Here is a 16,594-nt window from a genome sequence, read left to right on the forward strand (position 1 = left end):
ATAGGCTGGAAACCCACTAGGGTAGACAGAGGACATGAAGAAAACACCAACACCGTGCATGTACTGACCATTGTGCACTTTTCCAGCTACGTCTATGCAAGGATGCACACTCATTTATCAACGTCCTGCTTGGCAAAAAAACTCTTAGTCGGGGCTCTAGTACTCTTTCTCCTTGTACGGGTTTTCATTACGGTGCGTTCCATGCCGGCTTACCAGCTCGCACCATTTCAACGGAAGAATGTTTCCAGCCGTGAACCACCGAAGGCGCTAAAAGTGGGCACATCGGCCACCACTGCCGGCTGGCCCCGACAGCTGGCACCAGAAAGCATCTCGAAGTCAGACCAGCACTCCTTTAAACCAGTCGTAAACGTAATTCTGTACTGGGTAGGTCCATACGGACGAACCGACTTCTACCGCGGATTCGGCCACGAGGCCTTTGCTGGCTGCCCAATCAATAACTGTTTCGGAACCAGTAACAGGGCCATGCTGCATCAGGCGCGCGCCGTTCTGTTCCACGGCCAGTCTCTGCGCAGGACAGACCTTCCTCAACACAAACGGCCAGATCAGCTGTTTGTGTTCTATCTGGGTGAGCCCCCCCGCGCTGACCAGTACCAACTGGAAGCCGCTGGACTACTTTTTCAATGCGACGATGACTTACCACCGCGACGCGGACGTCTTGACTCCGTTCGGCATCACGGTGGCTGGCAGACAGGAGGGAGAGCTGCCGGAGTTCTCGAAAAGGTAGCGTCATCTAGTGGTCTCCGATCTTTCCACGAGGTCTTTCTTTTGACACCTGGCTTACACCATTGCATGCGGTGTCCTGCTGTGTTACGCACCTTTATGGCCATCAAATGTCTGCGACCACGGAATTTCCTTAGCCCTCTATGCCATTTTTTTCTGTGTCACCGACATAACAAATAATGTTTCAATGCGAGGCAGACACGCTTCTTCAAAAGCATTTCAGTTTTGTGCACGAAGCAAGGTTGTTTTTGTTTTGCAAAAAAAGTGTGTTATATCACGAGACCTACCAGCGCTGGAGGATTCAGTGGGCGGAAGACCTTTTTTTCTTTCAGCGTAAGGATCAACGTAGAATAAGCCCTGGGTCAGCCATTACTGGAAGACGGAAAATAAGCCCCTTGTTAGAAGGATTCTATCACTCGGGTTTTCATTTTACACGTGCTCTGTACATGACAGAATGCGAACGGCGTATGCCTTGCCTCGACCTTCGAAACACGTGCGAAGCGTGGGCAATTCTGCAGCAAAATCAGCTTGTTTAGTCAAGACATGCACCCTTCTCCATTTCGCTGGACGCCGCTACTTAGTGCCGAGGGGTGTGCTTACGTCGCTTTCGATTTCTGCAGATTGTGGCGGGTGCATGAGTGCTCATTAACAAAGGTGGCATATCGACAGATCTCGCGCAGCTGCCTGGGTGGTGTCCCACTGTACCACCCACTCCAAGAGGGAGAGATACGTCAAGAGGCTCGGGCGGCATATTTCCGTGGACACCTACGGCAAATGCGGGACGCTGAAGTGCCCCAGCGACCAAAGCGCTGGAAGAAACCCGGCGGCCTGCTACCGAGCTCTAGCCGCGTCGCACTTCTTCTACCTGTCATTCGAGAACAGCCTGTGCGAGGACTACATTACGGAGAAGTTCTGGCACGCCCTGCGGGCGGGTATGGTGCCGGTGGTGCGCGGACCACCTCCCGAGGCCTACCGCCGCGTGGCCCCGCCCCACTCCTTCATTCACGTGCAGAACTTTGACAGTGTGGACCAGCTGGCAGCGTATCTCACCTCGCTCACGGAGAACCGCACCGCGTACGAGAGCTATTTCGCGTGGCGCAGTAGCCACCGTATTAGTCGCTATGAGGAGTTCTGCGAGCTGTGTGCCTACGTCAGCCGAGAGCAGCCAGCCAAGTCCGTCAAAGTGTCGGAGGTGTGGGGAACAGACGAGCATTGCGTGAGGCCCGATACTGCTGACAGGAAATAAGGCATGGTGTTCTGCGCACGCTTCGCGTCTGTTCTGAAAGATACCCTCAGTCTTTGACAGTGATGCTGCCCGCAGTCGGTAAGCTGAAAAAAACGATTCTCCCACCATGAAAGAATAGCCAGAGTATTGGAAATAAGCGATATACCACCATTGCTCCCAAAAAGGTGGGCAAGAGAGCTGCACAGCGCAGACCGTGCGCCAGTGACGTGCGCCAATGACGTGTGCCAATGACGTGTGCCAATGACGTGCGCCAGTCACGTCTCTCTGCACTGTCAGACGTGGTGACTGTCGGTCAAAAAGTGCGGCCACCAGCAAAAATTCGTTGTGCGGCTGCAGTGGGGCATCAAGCGGCAACAAATGTGGCGAGGAGCCGACTGAGCAGTGACGGCGGCCCGCCTGCCCGTCGCTGTCACATATTTGAAATTGTTGTTTACACTATTTCTTATGTTTACCCGCCAAGCTTTGCCAAAGCTTTAGCAGTGTTCTATCTTAAGATGGTAGCATAGAAACTTGGAAGAGGTTGGACGATCTTGGAAACCTGGAAGAAAACTTGGAAGATCCCACAAATTTGAACGCCACAGGGTCAGCCGGTTGTCCTTCAGCCGGTGGTCCCTATCTCACCGAAGCACACCTACCGGGGCAGACACAGCATCGCCACTACGGGTTAGCTGCCCGTATGCGCAGAGCTGCTGGAATGCGTGGATGATGTGCGGTCCACAGACGAGGAGCGTCGGGAGCAGGTGGCGCAGGCCGGCCGCCGGTCTGGAGAGCAGCGAACCAGCGCGGCGCTACGAAAATGCCCTCTGTCGGCGTCAGGCTGGAAAGCCCTGCCAGCTGCCAGCTCTCCGGCAGCGTAGGATGGCCGCTTGGAAGCGGCAGGCTACGGCTGGACGGCGGCGAGCTCTCCGGCAGCACCGTATGGCCGCTTGGAAGCGGCAGGCTGCGGCTGGACGGCGGCGAGCTCTCCGGCAGCGCCAGCCGAGCTGAATTTTACGTCTGTATGTCAGGAAATGTTGCCAGGACGGATTGACACAAACGGGGCAAAACAGGAGTCACAGTGACCTTTAAAGGACTGGTGATGTAACCGGAACAAGACGTAGGCAAGGGTATGTGACTAAAACTGAGTAGGGGGACCGAATACATGTGTTGCTTCTTGGAGACGGTTTAGATGTAATTGACGTAGCATACAAACTATCGTAAAAATGGTCGGAATGCGATTGGTAAAAATCGATGCATTGTGGCTCATTGGCGCAATCCCCTTGAAGCCAGGTCGTCTACACGCCGGACACCAGCCATGAGCCTGCCATGTAGCGAGAACTTAACGCGATTGTTCCTTTCCAGATTGCACCCCTGGTATGCCCCATATGCACAGCGGCTCTAGCCGTAGGCGGCCATGTTTTACACTTGAGCTGCGTGGCTGACATGTAGTGACTTACGCCCCTGCTGCTGTCACCCCACATCACGCGGACGTGCAGTCGGCCACGTGGTCTCGCAAACGGCCTTACCAATCCGTGGACGTCCAAGCCAAGCCTAACAGACTACGCCGGCAAAATAACCCGGCCGCATTCTGTCGAGCCACCAAAGTCCGTCAACATTTCGCGGCGCTGTGATGTTTTTGGCCGCGGGGGCGCGTGCGCGTCAGGAGCGTGCAAAGTTAGCGGGTGGCAAGACCGCAATTATTACTGAAATGAAAACTGAACTGATGAAACATATATTACTTTCAGAGCGAGCAAAGCTGCTCTTGGGCTGCTTTGAAGGAAGGAGGGAACGAACGGCGTGATTGTGAGATATATTCCATTGCCACTTTTACATTGAAATTCCTGAATACTTTCTCTGGGTAAAGACTTTCCATACTTTACGTATCGTTGCCTTTCCATGTAATTATGCTGACTTTTGTGGAGTGTATAACAAAAAAATGTGACAAGAGACATTGGTGACACAAAGTGCGTCATTTTTCAACAAAAGGAGCCTGTGAAAAAAGCGAAGTGTGGACATGCGCTTTATGTTGACTAAAAACTTCCGCTTTTACGTCGTAGCTCGTGGCAATTACTCTCCTTTTATGTTGCATATTGGACTTGTTCCACAGTTGCGGCTATCTTTGAAACAGTCTTGAATCATGAGCGATTAGGGCTGAATGCAACGATGCAATCTGGAGGCATGAGAGGCTTAGTATTGCAAATTGAAAAGTGCAAAACCGGAAAATGACAAATATTGCACTCGCGTGCCATGCTGCTCATTGCAAAGGCAGCATGGCACAACACACAATGATGTACACCATTTCCCACACATCATTTGAGCTTGCGGCCTTTAAACACGGCACGACCTCAATCGGGTGCTTAGCAGGCCACGAGAAGAACCACTCGATGTGGTCACCGCGAGCCACTGGCACGCCCACCACTGACCCCACACGAGGAGTAACCACTCGATGTGGTCACCACGAGCCACTGGCACGCCCACCACTGACCCCACACGAGGAGTAACCCCTCGATGTGTTCACCGCGAGCCACTGGCACGCCCACCACTGACCCCACACGAGGAGTAACCACTCGATGTGGTCACCACGAGCCACTGGCACGCCCACCACTGACCCCACACGAGGAGTAACCCCTCGATGTGGTCACCGGGAGCCACTGGCACACCCATCACTGACCCCACACGAGGAGTAACCCCTCGATGTGGTCACCACGAGCCACTGGCACGCCCACCACTGACCCCACACGAGGAGTAACCACTCGATGTGGTCACCACGAGCCACTGGCACGCCCACCACTGACCCCACACGTGTCGGACACCTGGCCACGGCCAGCCCGCCGCCTCTTGACTGACCATGGTGAGCCTGGTGGGTGACGTCCAGGCGGTCTCGGCCGTGCTGGACTGGAGCGGGACCTAGAGCAGCGGGCTCCATGTGGACTCCGTGGCAGCGGCAGCAGCAGTGGCGAATCGAGCACACAGCCGACCGGCGCCGTCACTGGCCGGGATAAATCCGTGTCCGTCTCTTGGAGACCACGCCAGAGCGAAATCAGCCCGCGCTGTCCAGCCGGACACGCTCCCGGACAGCGGATGTGCAACGGCGGTACGCGCAGCTGGTGATATCCGACAGGACAAGCTTCAGACCAACGGCGCGCATGGCGGCGACGACCCACCGGACATGCGGTCAGTGGTCAGTCGGGAGAACAGTGGACCAGTGGCCTGACACGCCGTCACTGGTCAGTCAGGAGGACAGTAGACCAGTGGACAGACACGCCGTCAATGGTCAGTCAGGAGGACAGTTGATCAGTGGCCAGACACGCCGTCAGTGGTCAGTCAGGAGAACAGTGGACCAGTGGCCAGACACGCCGTCAGTGGTCTGTCGGGAGAACAGTAGACCAGTGGCCTGGTGAGCAGGCATTGGTTCAAGACATCAAGTCACTGACAATAAGCGTGATCTTAATTCAGGTGAGACTGCCATCGTGCTGTTGCTGGATATCTAAATGACGTCTGTACGGACGTAATCACGCATCAAATCAACCACTACTGATCAATAGCAATGACAAGAAGCGAACGCTGGCACAACGAGCCCCTCCGTCACCAACCACGGGTTGGATGCACTCTCGTGTTCACCGGCGGCTGCAGAGTGTCGTTGAGGAGGTCCGGGGAGCAGACGCCTCTCCGGCGCAGGTCGTCGGTGCTCTGTTGGACCACGGCTAGCTGACCAGCCCGCACGCATGCCTCCACCGCCGGCTCGCACAGCCGCCTCAAGCTCTCTGCCAACACAAGCGCCAGCACACGCGGTAACACGGCTGGTGGCGCAGAGAGCCCGTCTTGCCCCTATCAGTCCGTGCAGAGCGAAGAGTCGGCACCACCTGGCAAGTAGTCAGCCGTCTACAGTCTGGCCGCTGCCTGGTTCTGGACGGCGCTTGACGGCGGGTCGGAGGGCACCTGAGTGGGACATCCGCGGAGGGGGTGCTGACCGGACGCCAGCGCGCCGCCGGCCCCCAGATCAGCGCCGCCAGCACCAGCACCGACGACACCCGCCGGGGGACGGGCGCCGGCAGGCAGCGCCCCGACGCAACGAGGCCCGGGCGGTGGCACGCGGAGCGGCGGGAGAAGGGCAGCCGGTGTGGCGGGGGAGAAGGGCAGCCGGTGTGGCGGGGGAGAAGGGCAGCCGGTGTGGCGGGGGAGAAGGGCAGCCGGTGTGGCGGGGGAGAAGGGCAGCCGGTGTGGTGGGGGAGAAGGGCAGCCGGTGTGGTGGGGGGAGAAGGGCAGCCGGTGTGGCGGGGGAGAAGGGCAGCCGGTGTGGCGGGGGAGAAGGGCAGCCGGTGTGGTGGGGGAGAAGGGCAGCCGGTGTGGTGGGGGAGAAGGGCAGCCGGTGTGGTGGGCGAGTCGCGATGGGGACGGGCCGAGGCACAACTGCGCTATGTGCTGAGCCGTGTCGAAGACACATGGATGTCGCAGTATCGCGCCGCACACTGGGGGCTTGGGGCTAATCATATACATGCGAGGTATAATATCAACAAAACACGGGGACAGCACGATCGCCAGACTTTGCTGTAGGCGCTTCCACCAGACAGTCGCTAGACCGTGTTGTAAGCGCCTCCACCTCACAATCGACAGACTTTGTTGTAAGCGCTTCCACCTCACAATCGCCGGACTTTGTTGTAAGCGCTTCCACTTCACAATCGCCAGACTTTGTTGTAGGCGCTTCCACCTGACTGTCCCCAGACCTTGTTGTAAGCGCTTCCATCTCACAATCGCCAGACTTTGTTGTAAGCGCTTCCACCTCACAATCTCTAGACTTTGCTGTAAGCGTTTCCACGTTACAGTCGCAAGACTTTGCTGTAAGCGCTTCCATCTCACAATCGCCAGACCTTGTTGTAAGGGCTTCCACCTTTTGTCTCGTTGGTTTTTACGGTAAAATGGGCGCCCGATGGAGACACTGTTTCCGTAAGAGTGGTTCAAGCAGACGTAAAGACATATCGCAAGCATGGCGATGGACAGATGGCAAACCCAACGACAAAGATAAAAGTATACTTACCGGTCAATAGCTGACACATGGAACAGAGGCCCCGGAACGGTTTGATATTCAGCGCACGGTCTTTCCAATAGCCCATCGTATCGAACGAGCACACTCTGCATCGATGACGATATCCAAACGACATGGCGCGGCACACAAAGTTTGAGGGTAATGCTGACGTACATGACATGGAAGTGGCATGGCTGAGTATCTGAAGAATACTGCCGCCTGTATGGGACATGACTCAAAAGCATGCTGGCTCACCCTGTGATCCACGCAGGAGCAAGGAGCGTGCCCCAGACAGCCCAAACAGCTACTCGAATGGAGGACGTGCCGATATCCTGAAATACCCGTCAAAGGATCTGAGCAGAGTATCACTAAATCTCTCAATCACGTTGCAGCCCCGCCACCCAGTGACGCGCCCGGTGTGCGCTCGTGCGGCCCGACGCCGGCCGGCGCCGTTCTGCTCCTGTCGTTAAGCTGCCGGCTAGGCTGGACACGTCGTTGGCCACCTACGGGGTCTGGTGGCGGCTCCACACTCGCCATCGCAACCAGGATCGCAGCGCCTGTCTCGTGGCGCTGCGGGCGGCTATGGCTTTGGCGGCCCTATGGGCTCTGGACAGTAGGCCTATGGACGACCCCGCCGCCAGTTAATGGTGCACAGCGGCCAGAAAGGGCGGCAGTGTCAATTGCAGGGCGTGGCATGACACTGCCTTCCTCTTGACACTGTTTTCCAGCATCATAAAACTGGCCTCGTGAGTATCATATAAAACGACGTATTCATCATAAAATAATGGCAGAAACGTCCACGCGTTACGTCACTCCACATGACCTGCATAATGTGAATGTAAGTGTTCCACAGCTTTGTGAAGCTTTAAACGAAGACAGCAATTTTAAGGGTAATTCAGCTCAGTTCACAGCTCTGTTTTTTAAGATTTGTTACCATCTGGTTTCTGAGCTTGACGCCCGAGAACTTGTGCAGATTTTTTCATGTAGCCTTTTTCAAAGTCACCCAGGCATACATGACGCCATAGAAATGTCACGCAAATAGTGCCACCAAATTGGCCATTTGGCCATGTGATGCCCCAGGCCAAGATAAAAATAGCCAACGAGTTATTCGGGTCTGATGTAAGGCAACACGATTTATGGCGCAAATAAAACTTCAATCGGCTCTCAGCCCATGCAATACGCCCAGTACAAGTTCTGAAGATGAATCATATTTTGTGCTACAGTAAATACAGTAAGCTACAGTAATACAGTAAGCTACAGTAATACAGTAAGCTACAGTAATACGGCAAGCTACAGTAATACAGCAAGCTACAGAAATACAGCAAGCTACAGTAATACAGTAAGCTACAGTAATATAGTAAGTCTGACAGGAGTATGAATTATGACCGAAAAAAACTGACACACGGGCCAGGCCACGAAGGCTGACCGAGCGGCGGCGCGACGCTGCCGTCGCACCCCGAGCTTGCAGGTAGCCGTGCAGCATAGAACGCTGACCGTCACTGGCAGGGCTGTGCCAGCGTCGCATGAAGACGCCTGCAGGACCCCTGCCCCTCTCCCCCCCCCCCCCCCCCCCACCCTTAGTCCGGATCAGTCATTGCGCTGGCGCACAAGAGTACGGCGAGTGAGGGCACCGGTCATCAGGTGCATGTTAGCTGCCCCGCCGGAAGAGAGATTTCGGGTTTTTATCATACACTGGAGGAAATTTCTATTGGCGGCCTCTGCCGGAGCTCACGACGACCCGTTCATGTTGCGCCTGCCCCTGTCGGTGGGTCTTGTGATGGTAGTGTGTCATGCGGCTGCTGCTCGATAAGAGGCTAACAATCCCGATAAATTGAACTTGTGCCACCTGTCGCCCCAGGTTTGCTGTTGATGAACGTTGTCTGTCGACAGCGTCGCGCTCTATGGCCAGCACCGGGGTTAGGCACGTAACTAGGATTTTCCTAAGAGGCGGAGAGCAAATTCAATTCTTTTCGTATATCAGAAAGTACATTTTTAGAAGCTGCCAAGAGGGTGGGGACGTACGGACGTGTGCTTCGCGAATATTAGAAACTTTCTACACGTCTTGTCTTTTCGAAATCTTCCATTGATACCACATTATGGTGAAAATGCATTCAGCACACTCAGAATACCGTGCCGCATGAAACGCCTTGCCGGCGATGGAATGCTGCCAGCATTGCAGTCTGACATGTCCACGATAAGTGCCGGCATCGCCTGACTGACACTACCTCGCCGTAAACAGTCACGCCAGCCGACACTGCTCTCACGCATCCCAGAAATTCGGCGCCCTTCTGTACCATTGCATGAAATCCGTTGTTGCTAAACATACGGTCGGGAACGTTTTGCAGGGTTGGATTCATGGGTCTTATTTGCGTGCTTCGATTTTCGTCTGGCGGACGGGTGTTCCCGGTCCTTAGTCCTGTCCATGTGCGGTAGCCTTCTCAGCCCTGGCTGGCAGCAGGTGCATTCCACGACAGTTGTGTCGCCTTGTGGCGTTGCATATTTATTTCACAGAAATATCTCCATGGGGTTATTGGTTAGCTAGAACCTACTTGATAAAGTTTAACCACCTCCTTGATTGGACATTTTCCATACCGCAAATTAATAAGGGGTCGACGCCCCTCCCCCTGCCGTTTTCAAACAAAGAATGATAGAAGCTCGCAGAAAACACCAATGGATGGCCCTAACGAGATCCCGCTAGTGGCAATACATTTTATGAGTCTAGGTCAGTCTTGAGCCCATTATGCCAAATCAAGGGACAAATGGAAACTGTCTCAGCTCCAAATTCATGCTGATAATGTAGGTCATCAACAAAATGTGTAGTGATGGTTCTTTTGATCCAGCTCTAGTTGCTAAATTGTGCAGCGCATGGCGGAGTCACCTCTGGATCCAGTTGTGGTTGCTACGTTGTGTGGCGCATGGCGGGGTCACCTTTTGATCCAGCTTTGGTTGCTACCTTGTGCGATGCGCTGATGTGACGACTTCACCGCGCTGATGTGACGACTACACCGCGCTGATGTGACGACTACACCGCGCTGATGTGACGACTTCATCGCGCTGATGTGACGACTTCACGGCGCTGGTGCGCTGATTGTGGTCAGGAGAGTAGAGGGATCCAGGACTGGTGACGAATGCGTACCCGTTCACAACAACCTCAGTGCAGAGTAAGAGTAAGAGGCGCATATATATATATATATATATATATATATATATATATATATATATATATATATATATATATGTATATCACACACCATTACTTAAGCGCGTTTCATTGGGCCCTAGAGGTACTGGATTACTAAAAAGTGCCAACGGGTTGTAGCGACGGAATTCGACGCCCTACCATGCTTTTTTACGTCCACACACACACACACACCACCAAAAACGGATTTTAGAACAATAGAACGTGATTTCGCGACTGAAAACTTCGATCGTGCGTTTCTCTATGTCCAGCCGAGCAAACGCACTGGCTGGCTACACGCGCGTTGGCTTTCGTCCACTTGCTGTGAGACATTCGTTAACATCCGAGGTGCCAGCGCAGTGCAAATGCACGTGGCACGCATTGCGAATTCGATGCCATTTAGAGGCGTGCCTGCTCAGTGTCGCTCGATGCCTAGGCTCTGGTCGTGGCATCGCCTCCCTCGCCGCGACTCTGGTCGTGGCGCTGCTGTCATGGTCTAAATGCCACGGTATGAACGCCTGTCAACGGCTGTCAGCTGACCTGGCGCCATAACGCAAGGCCACGCACATGCGCATTTTGGAGACTGGCAAAGGCCATGCGCGCCGGATATGGGGCAGTTTTCTTTCAGGCGTCGATTTCTCCGCCATTAACAGACAAGACAGACCGGAAGACTCATGTCATTATGGATATTGATCCTGTACAACGTGATGGGCTGCTCGCGCGCTACTGATTCGTTTTGTGAGATTGGATCGAACACGGCGCCACCCGGTGTGGTCGGCGGCGCAATCAGCTGCTGCGACGAGGCGGCGAGCGTAGCGCAGTGATCGGGCGGTAGCCGTTACTGGCGCGGTGATCGGACGGCAGGCGTTACTGGCGGGGTGGTCGGGCAGCAGACGTCACGTGGCGCGGTTATCGGATGACAGACGTTACTGGCGCGGGGGTCGGGGACCGTGCTGCCACATTTTGAAAGCTGAAGGGGCGAGCGCTGCCCCACCGTGCTACTGTCTACACCGCAGGCTACTGTCCGTTTCAGGGGTGCACCTGCCGACAACCGAGCACTGCCTCACCACGTGGGCTGGTACCACCTGGCCATCTCACAGCCTGCAGCAGCTGGACTCACAGATTCTCCACATTGCCTAATCTGACGCGTGCCGGAGGTAAGGTGGGCCGGCTGCCACAGTGTTTCGGTTATTCCCACGGCATCGTGAGCTTTCAACGTTAATGCATGCGGTGAATGACTGCGTGCCAAGAGAATGGAAAGATGCATTGCATTGTTGTGAGTTGTGGCGATGTAAGCGTCTCGAAGACGCCATTTCCGACTTCGCTTGCAACGAACGGAGTCCTCACGGATATTGCAGCATGTGCCCTGGATGCACTGGCTTATCGAAGATCCTGCCCTGCCGTGCGAGTTAACGCAGGGCGATGGGAGCGCCCCAGCATTGTTTTATTGATTTGATAGTTCGGTGCAATTCAATTTGAATTGTGTGCCTAAGACGCCTGTTGCCGTGCCGTGCCGTGCCGTGCCGTGTTGCCGTGCCGTGCATTCACCGATTTCCATTCAGGTGCTCTCTGCATCCGGCGCAGCAAGTGAGAGACGTTTTCCGCCGCCGCAACTTGACTGCAGCATCAGCCCAAAGCCGGAACTAGCCATGAAGGCTGCGCTTATGATGTGAGTAGAAAGCAGGGGTCATCGGCCAAGAAGCTGAAACAACATATCTCTGTCAGCAACAAAAATGTAGTTGCAATCTTAATTTAAAGGTTTCACATTGACTGCGTTATGACTTACCCGGGTCTGTTGAATTCCACAAGCTAAGTTTATTGCTAGAATGCTTATGTCACGTGATAAGATCGCTGACGTAGTCCCGGTAAGTCAACACCAAAACGAGTCGTTGGCACTGCTAGAGTGCTGGTTGGTTGACTTTTCGCGACCGCGCCCGCGGTCTGCGAGGAAATAATCTACGGTCTCTGACCGTGCTGCCTTTATGTGACCGGTCATGACGTAAATAATCTACGGTCTCTGACCGTGCTGCCTTCATGTGACCGGTCATGACGTAAATAATCTACGGTTTCTGACTTTACTCCCTTCATGTGACCGGCCTAGATTTCTCATAACAAACGGTCACTTTGCGCGACACGAATTGTCTTTGGTCCTCACCTGGCGGCCGCTGTTTCACTCTGCACCGCTGGCAGCAGGGGTGGCCTGGCACCGCAGCCACCTGCCATTTACACCAGTCAGCTAGGCCTGCTGAATCACAACCGACGGACACAAACCTGGCACATAAAGGAATCCAATGATAACAAGTTTGACCCCCTCGATGAGAGCCTGTGCCTATGCATGTCAGACCAATAACAATGCCTGGGGACACGCAAAGCTAAAAAAACAGCATACAACGGTAATTTGTGACTTAAGTATAAACATTGCTGTTTTGGATCACATCCAGTGGAAACGTAGGATAAAGCTCATCCAAGGTAAAATAAGGTCGTTATACGCCATTGACATTATTTGACGTTGTCGCGATTGCTGATCTGTCTTGAATGTCAAAAAACGTTATGTCTATTTTAAACAGACATCATATCTAAGCTGCCTGACACGAAGAAGGACCTTTTTGTAGAATATGTGCATTAAATGTGTCGTGCCAAGGCCTAGCGTTTTGCCTCGGATTTCTGGATGACATTCTCAGTAGTCCCCTTGGGGTGACATGAGGAAATCCCTCACACCTCCGGCCGGATAAAGCGATAAGATGAGTTTCTGTCACACGCTTGTTTTTGTTTTGTTGTTGTTTTGTTTGTTTTGTTTTTTTGTTCGTCGAGCATACAGTTCTAAGCGAAGGAAGAAAACTGCAGTGGTGAAGACATTTTGTCTTATGCAACTAATGTGTGCTGACTTTGCTACAGGGTCCTGGCAGTCACTCAGATGGGGGCCGGCTCCACCAATAGCAGCTGATGTGTGCTGACTTTGCTGCAGGGTCCTGGCAGTCACTCAGATGGGGTTGGGCTCCAGCAATAGCAGCTGCTCTCGACGAGCTTTTGTGCGGTTCCTGGCTCGCAGCGATCTCGTCAGCATCAACCGATGCCTGTCTCACGGTGCCGCCCGAGCTGGGTCAGTGTGCCGCCCGAGCTGGGTCAGTGCGCCTCCCGAGCTGGGTCAGTGTGCCGCCCGAGCTGGGTCAGTACGCCGCCCGACCTGGGTCAATGTGCCGCCCGAGCTGGGTCAGTGCGCCGCCCGACCTGGGTCAGTGTGCCGCCCGAGCTGGGTCAGTGCGCCGCCCGGGCTGGGTCAGTGTGATATCACGTCCGTAAGAGCCGCACGTGCCGATTGGCTTTCATTTTTTTCGACTTCCAAAAAACCCTCAAGTTAATTTTGGAATTTGGGCGGTCAGAGGCAGAGTTTTTGTAATTTCTTGGACAGCCGATGTCACTATGCCGTGTCAAAATGTTCATTTATGGCTCATTCACTCAGCATCTATCCGTGTCAAAATATCATCCAGTGACCAAACACTGCTCCCAAACGTATGCATGGCTACACCCACGCATGTCTGGCAGCATTTTACTACACTACTCCCAGCGTGTGTCTGGAGTTAACTACCTTACCAACAACCTAAAAGCCGACAACTGGGACATCAAGACAGTTTCGTGTCAGTGACTATTACCCGAGCTTTGTCTGCGCTAGTTGTCACACCCTATGAGTATTATTATTATTTCGGAGCTTTAACCCGGCATTGGGCAGGGTCTTCAGCGACACACCGCCGACCGGAGGTGGCAGACTTGCCCCCCCCCCCCTTGTTTATCTCGAGAAGGGCCAGAACGAATTTTAAAAATCGAACTGCAATCGATAGCGCCGTTGCGTGTAGTCTCAGGCCATACAACAAATTTAAATTTAAGCGTGTATTAAGGTCACAGGCCAGGATCAAATTCTAAACAAATATTCCTTTTGAATATCTGACCGCTACCACAACACATTTCATTTAGGAACGATTCGAATCGTTTGAAATCACTGCGTCAGGGATGAAAAAACCTTTTGAATTACCGGTTATGATCGATGACAAAAACTGACGCTTTCGATGACAAAATCGTAAAAAATCAACCGACTAGACCATATTGTAATAGTTTATTCCAGCTCGAGGAAACTCACAGCGTAGTATTGGCTTGTACTCGCTAAGGCTTGCAGCGTGAGCACATGTCGAGACATTGGCGTTTCACTGTATGAGCAAGTTGAGCCATAAAATGTTGCCAAACATAGTAGCTTTATCCAGGATAGCTTTTGGCAGGTGACCGAAACATGGCACAAATCGTAATACATCAGTGCTTACGTCTCAGATCAGTGGTGGCACAGCGCTTTTCCAATGACACTCAGCTCGCTGCTTTTTATAGATTTTTAGCCAATATTCATAATATGCATACCAATATTCACAGCATAAAATACCAAATAACTAGGCTTATTACTAGCCGTAAGAACCGTGGCTCGCCACGGCATCTTGCCACGGAAATGATCAGTTTGCTACGCAGCATCTCAAAGCGTCGTGCCATTGGAAACAGATGGCTTGATTGCTCGCCACGCGGTAATGCCTTGGATTCAGTACAAGGCTGTGAGCTGCTGTTGGTTGCTGTCATGTCCTAAGAATCTCACTGGCTAGAAAGACGTAGCTAATCGTTTTTTAAGGTAATAGCGTTAAAATCTCTGCCGATTTGGGACTGTGTGAAGGTACCTGAGCTGTAGCTTCAGAGGTAAACGGAGGTCGTTGGAGCGATACGTGTCAAGGATTCATCCGGGGCTTCGTGCTACTAAGGGAACAGCGGCTTTGAGGTAAGAGGCCGATCATCGCTGGTGTAGGCCTCCCACATTCCCCGTTGCACGGCAGACTTAGCGCACTGATCATTGGACAGGCACGAAATAATACGGTTTAGTTGTCATCATGTTGCATATAAAGCTAAATGAAGGTGCTAGAGGTGTTTAAAATTGTCATTCACACCTTTTGGTACAAAATTCATGGGTTTTGCTCTAAATAGTTGGGATCACGTTAAGAAGTGCGAGTTCTGCACCGACAATGAGTATGCCAAGATAATAAAGGTCGCCAACGGTTTCCGCTGATTGTGGATAACATCACGAAAAAAGAGATATTGTTTCAGGTGCTTGTATTTAGGTCATTGGTAAATTTAGAGCCATAGGGATGCAGTTTTGCAAAATGCGTAAGGGTGAGGGATGGAAGGGAAGGAGGGCGGGTGCCGGAAGAGAAAGGTCTGAGCCTGCCTACAAAATGCACTTCAAACGGTCTCCTCTCCACATTTGACGCATTTTTCGCAGCCGGCACCAGAGCCTCACAATTAGTTCCTTAAAATTGGTCTTTGGGGACTGAAATACTAAGTTACGACAAGTGAAAAAATACAAGCATCAGATAAATCTCACAATCACGGTAGCGCCACCTGACCAGCATTCGTTGCAACATAGATCGTGTCGGTGACCTGGAGAACGGCCGTCTCCGTCGACAAGGGAAGTTTTATATCCTGTCGCGGCACCAACGTAAGGCTATCATCGACTGACCTTTCATTAGCTCCTCTGCTGCTTTTGCTATCGCTGGCAGCAGCGGTGATGGCCGTAATTTGCCATCGCTGGTAGAGGTTGGCTGTGATTTGCCATGGCTGGTAGGAGCGGCGTTGGCTGTAATTTGTCATCGCTGGCAGGAGCGGTGTTGTTGGCTGTAATATGTCATCGCTAGCAGGAGAGGTGTAGTTGGCTGTAATTTGCGATCGTTCGCAGGAGCGATGTTTGCTGTAATTTGTCATCGCTGGCGGGAGCGGTGTTGTTGGCTGCAATTTTTCATCGCTGGCAGGAGCGGTGTTGTTGGCTGTAATTGGCCATCGTTGGCAGGAGCGATGTTGGCTGTAATTTGTCATCGCTGGCGGGAGCGGTGTTGTTGGCTGCAATTTGTCATCGCTGGCAGGAGCGGTGTTGTTGGCTGTAATTGGCCATCGTTGGCAGGAGCGATGTTGGCTGTAATTTGTCATCGCTGGCAGGAGCAGTGTTGTTGGCTGTAATTTGCGATCGTTCACAGGAGCGGTGTTTGTTGTAATTTGCCATCGCTGGCAGGAGCGGTGACGGCTGTAATTTGCTGGCCAGTGGGACCGCCTTCTTCCAAAGCAGGCCACGCATAAGTCACAATTTCATAGCGATGGCACAATGTCTGAAATGGAACTTGAATTGATGATGCACAGAACCATAGGAATGAGAACAGACGGACTCAGCTTGAGGGCATCAGGCGTTATTGTGTTATTTCTTTGAAGTGAACTGTGTTTCATTGAACACGCTGCCTTTAGTATTTCATCCAGCAAAACTTGTCGGAGGCTTCATGAGAAGTCACGCATTTAGACAAACAGACATTTCCGTACGCGAGGCCTGCTTTTTCGATAAGTTCATCGGTAAGTTTTCAGC

At 52.9% G+C, this 16,594-nt stretch overlaps 1 protein-coding gene across 1 annotated transcript; it reads left to right on the top strand.

Annotated features, from left to right (window-relative positions):
- The first annotated feature begins 649 nt into the window (after positions 1-649).
- LOC119110864 (alpha-(1,3)-fucosyltransferase 7-like) lies at positions 650-1,987 on the top strand. Its single transcript, XM_037234773.1, has 2 exons — positions 650-741; positions 1,411-1,987. The coding sequence occupies exons 1-2, from the start codon at positions 650-652 to the stop codon at positions 1,985-1,987; spliced, it is 669 nt and encodes a 222-aa protein (XP_037090668.1).
- The last annotated feature ends 14,607 nt before the right edge of the window (positions 1,988-16,594 follow it).

The sequence above is a fragment of the Pollicipes pollicipes genome, unplaced genomic scaffold, assembly GCF_011947565.3.
Source record: "Pollicipes pollicipes isolate AB1234 unplaced genomic scaffold, Ppol_2.1 Scaffold_1600;HRSCAF=1878_pilon_pilon_pilon, whole genome shotgun sequence".
Taxonomy (NCBI): Eukaryota; Metazoa; Arthropoda; class Thecostraca; order Pollicipedomorpha; family Pollicipedidae; genus Pollicipes; species Pollicipes pollicipes.